The sequence below is a fragment of the Terrapene carolina genome, unplaced genomic scaffold (assembly GCF_002925995.2).
Source record: "Terrapene carolina triunguis isolate 2854851 unplaced genomic scaffold, T_m_triunguis-2.0 Scaffold28671, whole genome shotgun sequence".
Taxonomy (NCBI): domain Eukaryota; kingdom Metazoa; phylum Chordata; order Testudines; family Emydidae; genus Terrapene; species Terrapene triunguis.
Window position 1 is genome coordinate 2,441 of NW_020693022.1, and position 10,264 is coordinate 12,704.

At 51.0% G+C, this 10,264-nt stretch overlaps 1 protein-coding gene across 1 annotated transcript; it reads right to left on the reverse strand.

The window, feature by feature from the left end:
• Positions 1 to 615: 615 nt before the first annotated feature.
• LOC112119607 (adhesion G protein-coupled receptor E4-like) lies at positions 616 to 9,482 on the reverse strand (the record flags this gene model as incomplete). Its single annotated transcript, XM_029914041.1, is given in 6 exon segments — positions 616 to 773; positions 2,212 to 2,278; positions 3,020 to 3,255; positions 3,959 to 4,153; positions 9,195 to 9,365; positions 9,471 to 9,482. Coding segments are annotated over 6 exon segments (839 nt in total), but the record flags the coding sequence as incomplete, so codon positions are not given.
• Positions 9,483 to 10,264: the final 782 nt, after the last annotated feature.

Here is a 10,264-nt window from a genome sequence, read left to right on the forward strand (position 1 = left end):
CTCCTTGCGCTGCCCTCGCCTGCAGCTCCCCCCCCACAGCTCCCATTGGCCAGGAACGGGAAGCCCTCTGCCCCCCTCTGCAGCCTGCCTGAGCACCACTGCGCGCCGCTGTCACCACGGAACCGCTCCAGGTAAGTGGCGCCGGGCCGAAGCCTGCACCCCAAACCTCTCCTGCACCCAACCCCATTCCCTGAGCCCCTGCTGCATCCCGCACACCTCCTGCACCCCAACCCCATTTTTGAGCCCCCTCCTGCACCCCAACCCCTTTCCCTGAGCCCCAAAATAGCTGCCCTGAACCCCCTCCTGCATTCCCTCCTGCACCCCAACCCCCTGCCCAGGTAAGCGACACCAGGCCGGAGCCTGCACCCCAAACCTCTCCTGCACCCCGTACCTCAGCCTCTTTCCCTGAGCCCTCTCCCACACTCTGCACTCCCTCCTGCACACCAACCCCCTGCCCTGAGCCCCCTCGTACATCCCGCACCACTCCTCCACCCCAATTCCTTGCCCTGAGCCCCTTCCTGCACACCTCACCCCCTCCCACACCCTGCTCTCCCTCCTGTACCCCAACCCCCTGCCCCAGCCCTACACTCATGGCCCTGCATGCAATTTCCGCACCCGGATGTGGCCCTCAAGACAAAAAGTTTGCCCGCCCCTGTTCTAGTAGATTTAGTACTGTCCTACCTGGTGTCTTTGAGAGTGGACACATCTTCATTAAGGGAGGAGAGTTTGTCCCTCAGGATCCAGAGGGTTACAAGAAAAAATGTTAAATTTATCTGTGGAAACAGCATGAAATATTCCTTGTAAAACATGCCAGCCAAGGCCAGTCTCTCTGGCTGAGGCATGGAACAATCCTATGGGATCAGACTGCTGCAGAGCAGTGACTGCTCATCAAGGTGGGTCATAACCATTCCCTGCCAGATCTTGGTCCCAGGCCATGCAGAGAACTGTTGGCATAGGCAGGGCTACAATGCATCACATGTGATCATACAGCCAGAGGGCCATATTCTGCTCTTATCTGAATCTGGAGTGACTCCACTGATTCCAATGGGGTCTGCAGTTATTCCAGATTTAGAGCCGTGTGATTTGGCCAAAGCTTCTAGATCCTGTCTACAGAGTATTCCCTTCAATTCTGAGGCTGAAATTAATTCTTAACCCGCTGCCTGAGATGGCGAGGAATCTGCAAGGACATTTGCTACCTTTATCTCTTGCAACTCATGTACCCTTCCATCCTCAAACTCCCGACACTGCAGCCACCTTCCCTTCCCCCATCACTTGGGTTATTTACCAGCCAGGCTGGACAAGGCAAGGGACAAAACTATCCTCATTCCGGCAGAGGTTCCACTTGCTTCCATTCTAGCATTGCATGAGTAATGACATATTATAATTAATCATATTATGGTAGCACCTAGAGGCTCCAATGAGACTGCACTGGGTTCTGTACTCACACCTAGAAAGGGGAAGCCCATGTCTTGGAGCATTTGTTTGCAAAATAACTAGGCACCGGCTTCCCCCGGGCCCCGGGCCGCTCAATCCCCCCACTCTGCCCCAGGCCTCACTCCCACCCAACCCCTTCTCCCAAGCCCCCACACCACCTCTTCCCACCCCTGCTTGGCCCCAAGCCTCGCCCTCACCCACCCCTTCTCCAAGCTCCCACCTCTTCCCACCCCGCCCCACCTCTTCCCACACAGTTCTACCCCCTTCATCCCAGCGCATCCTGCACACCACAGAACAGCTGACTGCGGCAAGCGGGAGGTGATGGGATGGAGGGGGAAGAGTTGATCGGCGCGGCTGCCAGTGGACGGGAGGCACGGGGGGGGGATGAGTGGGGGAGCTGGCTGCCAGTGGGTGCTGAGCATCCACTAAGTTTTTTCAGTGCCTATGGGCAAGATAGACAAAGGGTGGGAGGAGAAACAGAGGTACAGCAAGGGGAAGCTACTTCCCAAGTTAACACAGCAGGCCAGTGGCAGAGTCAGGTCTCCTGACTCACAACCCAGTGCCCGACCCATTCGCCCTGACTGACTCCATAGAATGTAGGCTGTTGTGTTAGGGGGAAATCCTGCACTGGCCAAAGAGGGATTGATGAAATGGGATCTTATAGGACTCTTTCATCTTAAATTCTCTGGGAGATATTCTTCTCTTGGCTCCACTGGAGTCCACAGAGTTGCAGAGGTGAGAGGAGAATGGAGCCCTGTGGTTCTGTGAGGTACCCACCAGGATTATGGCACAGACTGGACCCAGGAAGCTCCAATGAAATCCTCTCTCCAGGCTGAGCCAGCAGCTACAGGGGAGGGAGGAAGAAGAAGGTAACTTTAATGGAATATCTACCCTTTTTCAGCCCCAGGGGCAGAAAGGGGGTGTCACAGGGCAGCTGGCTCTCAAAAGCGAGATGGATCTCAGCCTGCTGGTGACATGGTCTCTTGCAGACAGCAAGCAAACAGCCCTCCCCATCTACCTCAGCACCTCCTGCTTTCAGCCACCACTTCCTCTTCCACCTCCTCAAATGACTCTTTCTGGTGGATGGGCGCAGTATTGATGGAGGGCCAGACATGAAGCGGATGGGCATTGGCCTAGCTGCACTGAAGGAAGTGGAGCTGCCCTGATTTACACCAGCTGAGGATCTAGCCTGGGGTGTCTAGAACATGCCACACCCTGTTTTAGTGGAATCACTCACTTTAGAGAGGGGAATCAGGGATTTGCACACAGTAAGAAGGTGCATTTGTTTCCTACCCACCAGTACCACAAACCCAGCCTGGGAGCTGAGAGTCAAGCTGGGATCTTTCTGGCTTGTTCTTCCACATCATCAGTGGGGCGAGGCGTGTAGATGTCTGACAGGTGCGCATCTCAACTAAAGCACTCGGGGCAGCTTAGTGTCCTTGGGGATGGGAAGGGTCCCAGGGGGACATTCAGCTCCCAGGGAGGCTGAGCAGGGAAATCTAGGTTCAAGTCAGACCTGGGGTGAGCCGGACAAACGCATGGAAGCCACATCCCAGTTCCCCTTCGGGATGGGCGCTGCACATACTGTTTGGAAGTTCCGTAGCCTTTGTGATCCACCGCTGCTGAAATAGCCACCACCAGGGCTGGGAATCCGTAGCCGAACGGGTACATGAATCTCTTCTTAAACCGATTGGCACTGGTGTAATTCACAACCTTCAGGTTCCTGACAGTGAGAAAGAGGTGCAGCCCCTCCAGGAACATCCAGGTGAAGCAGGCCAGGAAGAGGTAGTGTAGGAAGCCAGCAATAACAGCACACACCACCTGAGGATAGGATGAAAGAGAGCTCTGGGACTTCGCTTCTGGGAAAGGAAATACTGAATTTCGAGGTGGGGGAACTTTTGTGAGGATCACATAGGGCTTTTTATTAACACATCTCTCCAGTTACAGAGCTCGCCCAGAGACAATACGTTCTTCAGTCTAAGGGGGGCTTGTCTAAGGGCAAGCTGGCTGGCCCTTTCAATCATTCAGAGTCCAGCCCGGTCCTGATCTCCACTCAGAAAAGATGGTTTCTGGGGGTTGTAGTTCCCAAATAAATCATGGAAATTGTTGGATACTGTGAGGAATCCTAGGAAAGGAAGCAGGGATATAAACAAGTTCCTGGTCCTCATAATAGGGAGAGACGTGGAGGGTGTAGGTTCTCTTTTCTATATCTGCTTCAGGGTATAGGTGTCTTGCATCTGCTCATCAGTGTGGGGGCAGTGAGGACTCTGGAAATTAGGGTTTCTTTGTCTGAATGATGAAGGATGGAGCCCACAAGGAAAAGGGAAGGACTGGTTTCACCCACAGAGATTTCTTTTGGATGGGGAGTAAATAATTATTTCTGCGGGACTAAAGAGCATGGAATAAATGTTACCATCCAGCTGAGGGTATAAAAAGGTGCTGGGGTGAGGGGAGCTTTAGAAATGCTGACAGAGGATCTGGACACAGCTCAATTTTCAACCAAGAATAAAAGTGGATAACAGACCTGACTGCTGGTGCGCGTCACTGCGGTGAGGAAGAGCAGGTCGGCCAGGAAGAGGCAGAGGCAGAGCTGCAGGTGGAGGGAGGTGCTGACGTTCCAGATGGAGCGGCACAGGAGGAAGGTGAGGATGGCGAGGAGGAGGCACAGCAGGGAGAGGGTCAGTCCCATGTAGGTGACGATGGTCAGTGGGTAACTCTCCTGTAACACAGCAAAGGGAGACTCACCAGTGAGCCCTGTGACACTATATGGAATATGGGTGACCATTTGTAATATTATGGATACCAATATTACAAAATCGTAATGAAGCTTACAAGATATGCCATGTAAGATATGACTTGAAAAATTATGATTTGCTAAGTATGAGAATCTTGTTTTTATGTATGTATCATCTTTGCATCGTCAGTTATAAATGTATGTGATATATCTGTGCTGTGTTTCTGGGGTGACACCCCCAGAGAGACTGACATCAGCACTATCCAGTCTGTTTGATGGCCCATCGAGGGTAATCAGCTATACCAGCGTTTCTCAAACTGGGGTCCACGAGGGCACTCCAGGGGATCCACAGGCTCCGCTGACCAAGTCCTCCACCTCCCTCCCAGTGCCTTCTGCATGCTGGGGAACAGCTGTTCAGTGGAGGTGCTGGGAGGGAGGGGGAGGAGCGGGGATGGGGGTGCTCAGGGGAGGCAGTGGAAAGAAGCAGGGAAGAGGAGGAGCATGGGTGGAGCTGGGGCGGGAAGAGGTAGGGTGGGGCCTTGGGGGAAATGGATGGAATGGGGGTGGGGCCTCGGGCTGAGCGGATGGTTTGGGGTCTGCGAAAAATTTTAAATAAAAATGGGGGTCCTCGGGTTGCTGAAGTTTGAGAACTGCTGAGTTATACAATGAACCCATTGAGAGAAGCCAGGTGCTATGCCCATGAGTCAGCAGGACATGTAGGGACATGCCTATAGACAGGGGACTCTAAGTACCTTTCCATGCCCATGTGCTGTGAGCTTGTGTTTGGGACAGAGGAAGTACAAGCCACGTGGACAAGGATATAAAAAGGCAGCTGCATCACCTCCATTTTGTCTTCAGTCCTGCTTCTCACCTCTCCAGTAACTTCTCTACAAACTGAAGCTTTGAACAAAGGTCTGATAGATTCCTCTAAGCTTTGGGTGTGTTCCAGAGGGACTTTACAAGGCAGCAAACTCACCAATGCTGCTAAAAACCTGATATATGGACCTTGAAGTCACATGTATCAGATTGCTTTGATCATTTAACAGCTCTCTTCTCTTTCTTTTCTTTTCCTATATAATAAAACCTTGAGTTTTAGATACTAAAGGATTGGCTGGCAAAGTAGTGTTTTGGGTAAGCTCCAACCTAATATTGACCTGGCAATGTGGCTTCCCCTTTGGGGATATCATAAATATAATGGGAAGGATAACAACCTTTATGTATGCAGTAACATAAAATCCTTCCAGGCCAGAGGTGCAGAATCATTTTACCCGCATGAAAGCCCCCCTAAGCTTATTTCTAGCAGGCACACTTCCCCAAGGCACAAATCATTTCCTTGTCCTTGGATAGTATTGCTGCCACCACCAAGTGATTTAGACAAAGAGTTAGGAAAAAGGACCACTTGGAGTTCCTATTTCCCCAAAATATCCACCCAAGCCCCTTCACCCCCTTTCCTGGGGAGGCTTGAGAATAATATACCAACCAATTGCCTTTAATAAAAGTACAGACCAGACCCTTTATTTTTAGGACACTAAAATCAATCAGGTTTTTAAAAGAAGAACTTTATTATAAAGAAAAAAGTAAAAGAATCACACCTGCAAAATCAGGATGGAAGGTAATTTTATAGGGTGATAAAAAGATTTAAAATACAGAGGATTCCCCTCTAGGCTCAACTTCAAAGTTACAAAACCAGGAATAAACCTCCCTCTTAGCATAGGGAAAATTCACAAGCTAAAACAAAAGATAATCTAATGCATTTCCTTGCCTTTACTTACAATTTCTGTAATTTTAGATGTATCATTTCAAGGTATCTTTTCAAGAGATGGTTTACCTGCTTGGGCTCTCTATCCAGACAGAACAAACAAAAAGAGCACAAACAAAACCTCCTCTCCCCAACCCCCAGATTTGAAAGTATCTTCTTTTTCCATTGGTCCTTCTGGTCAGGTGCCAACTAGGTTAATTGAACTGATTAACCCCTTATAGGTAAAATGATTCTCTACCTCTGTCTGTACCTCTGGTGAGGAGAGATTTTATGTTACTGCATAAATGTTGTTACCCTTCCTTTTATATTTATGACAGGGGATCAGAAGAACATTTTGTTAGGTGAATAGAGTTTTAAGTGACTTCTCACTTTACTGGACCTACCTGCTGATTGGGAGCCAGAGACCGGAATTCAATAAAGGGGGTTGTGTGATTTCTTTTTTCCAGCTTCTCGATAACCAGTGTGGGGGATCCAGAGCACAAATTGTGACTGGTTGGTGATTCTCAGTACCAGATTTACCATGGGGCCGGGCCCACGGTCCAAAGGGGCCCTGGCCTGGCCCGCTCTTCTCTGCCCCCCGCTCTCGCCCGCGGGGCAGTGGGCAGAAGCTGGGTCCTGCCGGCTCCTGCAGCAGGGCAGGCTCTGCCAGCAACCAAGCTCCCCCTCCCCTGCCTCTTCCCTTGAGCATGCTATGTTCCTGCCCCTCCCCCTCTCCCTGCTGCCGATCAGCTGATTGCCCTTGTGAGGGAGGGGGAGGAGTGGAGCCACAGCGTGCTCGCTGCTGGGGGAAGAGGCAGGGCAGGGCCTTAGGGAAGGGGGTGGAATCAGGGCATAGCCCCTCCAGCCCCCTGCCTTGAGCCGCTAAGGGCAGGGGGCTGGGAGCACCCCCACAACTCCAGCCCACAGCCCCAGCTCTCTGCCATGACTCCTGCACCCCCACACACTCCCATAGTCCCCTGCCCTAACTACTGTACCCCCCCCACACCCCTATGATCCCAGCCCTGACTCCTGCACCCCCTCACACTCCCACAGCCCCCTGCCCTGACTCCTGCACCCCCTCACACACACTCAGCCCTCTGCCCTGGCTCCTGCACCCCCCATGCCCCCCACGACCCCTGCCCTGACTCCTGCACCCCCTCACACACACACAGCCTTCTACCCTGACCTCTGCACCCCCACACACCTCCATGACCCCTGCCATGACTCCTGCACCCCTCACACGCCCCCAGTCCTGACTCCTGAACCACCCACACATACACACCCCCAAACTGAGCACCAAATGGGAGCTCCTGCACCTCCCCCCGCATTCCCATCTGCACCTCTCGCACCAAATGGGAGCTGCCCCAGGTAAGCGCTCCACACCCCAAACTCCTGCCCCAACCTGTGCCCCGTCCCTCACCCTAGCTCCTAGCCAGACCCTGTACCCCAACCCCCATCCTGCTCCTGCACCCTAACTCCCTACTAGACCTGACCCTGCACCCCCAGCCCTGTGCCAGTGCACCCTGACCCTCAGCTCAGTGCAGAGAGAGATGAAGAGAATGGGCTAGAACCAGGAAGAAGGTAGGTACCTGCTCTATGTGGGCAGGGGTGGGGGTGATCCTGTTTACCCCCTCCCCAGCCCTGCTGCACTTGCAGTTTACCCTCGGCCCCCTCCCTTGCTCCAGGGACCAACCCTAGCTCCCACCCCACTGTGCTTTTGCCCCCAGCCCCTGCCTTGCTCCAATCAGCAGGGACTAATCCTCCCCCCCATGCCCCACTGTGCTCATGTTGCCCCTGGTTCCTGCCTCACTCCAGCTGGGGACCAATCCTTCCCCCGCACCATTCCCCGCTGTCAGGGTGAATAAAAATCAATGACTTTTAAAAAAAAAAAATCGGATTTTTTTATTTAAATCAGATTTTTGAGGGAAAAAACCAGCTAAAGATAGTTTTAATTAAAATCCATGATGAGAGATAATGTAATAGGGATTATAAATTCTAATTCTATAGTATGAGACAATATATTCATGTAATGTTTAAGAAAAGTTTTGTAAATAAGTTCTAATAGTTCATGGATTAGGGACCCAATTTTATGGGGTTCCACAGGCTTCTGTATAGATTATTTAGGTTAATCTTTCTATCTACCCAATGGGACTCAGTGCGCAGTCAAGAAGATACCATCAGAGATGCTTAGTTTTGCAGTTCTCAAACTGTGGATTTGTGTAGCCAGGGGTAACATGCTTGTTAACAGCAAAAAAAATTAAATAAAAAATAATATATAGAGGTGAGAAATAACAGACCTCAAATCTACTGTCCCTCTGCAAATTTGTGTACACAGAGTCAATCCCTTACCTCTCTTTAAAAGTGAAAAGTTTCAAAGAGTTCAATGAATGGAAGATTGTTGGGAGCAGGATAGATCTGGACAAGGAGAAGAAGTCTGCAGATAAATGTGAGAAGCGAGGGACATATGCTTTTTTACTAAAATATGATGTTTGCTGTTGAAGAAAAAAATCCAGACTACTTAATGTTGTTGTTTTAGTTAAATAAAACAATTTAAATGTCTGTCTGGTGATGTTCTCCTCCTAATACAGCCTGGCAAGAAAATCCTCCAAATATTAATGATTAGCCTGTTGAACTGGAGATACTGTAGTTCACCTCCCAATGACTTCATAAATATCTGCTTCAATTTTGGTAAATGAAATAACCAAACAATCATTCATTTTCTGATATAGCTGTAAAACTCATCTGAAAAGTTTTCAAAATAAATCATTGTTTAAAAATGTATAGTGTGTACCTTCTAAAAATAAAACCTAGTCTATCTCTGAGTTGTGAAGAATATGTATTAAGGCTATAAGAACCAACAAGAGTGCACTTTTATGTAGAAAACCATGATTAAATCGAGTCTTCCTGACTAGTGATTTAAATCATGATTTAAATCAAATCCACCCTGCCCGCTGTGCTCTTGCCCCTGGCCCCTTCATTCCCCATGCGGGCCCACAAAAAGTTAATCCGGCCCTGGTGATTCTAACTACAATGTTAACCACCAGTTTTGGGGGAATCTGCTCTCCTTTTTATAGCCTGCCCTGACCTTGGCATTGTCAGTGTGGACTACTCTAGGCACCTCAGATCACAATCCCAGCCCAGCCCCCTTGACCCTGACCCATCCTGTGTGGCAACAGATTATACCCTGAGGTTCCTATGCAGCGTTCAGTCAGGCAAAATTCCCACTGATGTTGCCCAGGTCAGGAGCTCAGAGTCCAGCCCTTTGATCTGAGTCTCACAGTGAGATACCTCCACTCCGGTGTGACCCATAAGGAGTGCGAAGCTGGAGAGATGGTCACAGCTGCAGATGGCGTGAGTGCTGTTCGTATGGAGAACGGTGCAGCCATCCTCAGCCCAGATGCCTTTCCCAGCGATGAATTTCCAGTGAACGCAGCGAGTCTCTTCCTCCTCTTTCTTTGCCTGGAAACAAAAACACCCCATCATCATCATCCTCACTGGATCATGGGGACAATACTGTTTCTTTTGTCACACATCTCTAATAGACAGTAATAAACCTGAACTCACCAAAGGGTTCATGGCTCTCATTGTGCTGCATATAACAGCCATTTGGGACTTCCCATTGGCAGTGGAAATACAAGCGAGTTCCTCCAGCTCCAATAGCACAAGCCCCCGATCCCAGAGCTACAGTGGTAATTCCCTTAACTCTGAGCACTGTAGGGTCTATGACACACAATTGTGCAGTTCCGATTTGAGCCATTAAAAGGCATTCACACACCCGCCCACAAATACCCACATGCACTCTAGCAAGTTCATCATTTTATCAAAGAAGGCACCATCTCATGCTGTTTCCCTGAACTCTGCTATCTATAGGGCAGAGGTCCCCAAACTGTGGGGAGCGCCCCCCTATGGGGACACAGAGGATCCTTTGGAGGGACATGAGAGGTCCCAGGTCAGCCCCCATGGGGGGCAGAAAGGGAGCACCACCCAGCCCCTCCCCACTCTGAACTCTGCTCCGGTCCCACCCATAGCCACATCCCTAACTTCCAGCCCCATGTCTAGCATCATCCCCAGCTTCAGAATGGCTCCACTCCCAGCCCCAGCCCCAGCCCCTTGCGGCTCCAGTCCTGGCCCAGGGCCAAGGCTGGGGGCAGGAGCAAGGCTGGGAGTGGAGTCGCTCATGGCCATGGGCTTGGCTGCTGGCCCCCACCACAGCCCGGCTGCTGCTCCAATCCCACCCCGAGCCTCAACCCCGGCCATGGCTCTGGCCCTGCTCCTGTCCCCAGACCCAAGCCATCTATGGCCCCAACCTCAGCCCCCTTACCCCTGCCCGTGTCCTTTCCCCCGGCCCCGAGCCCCGC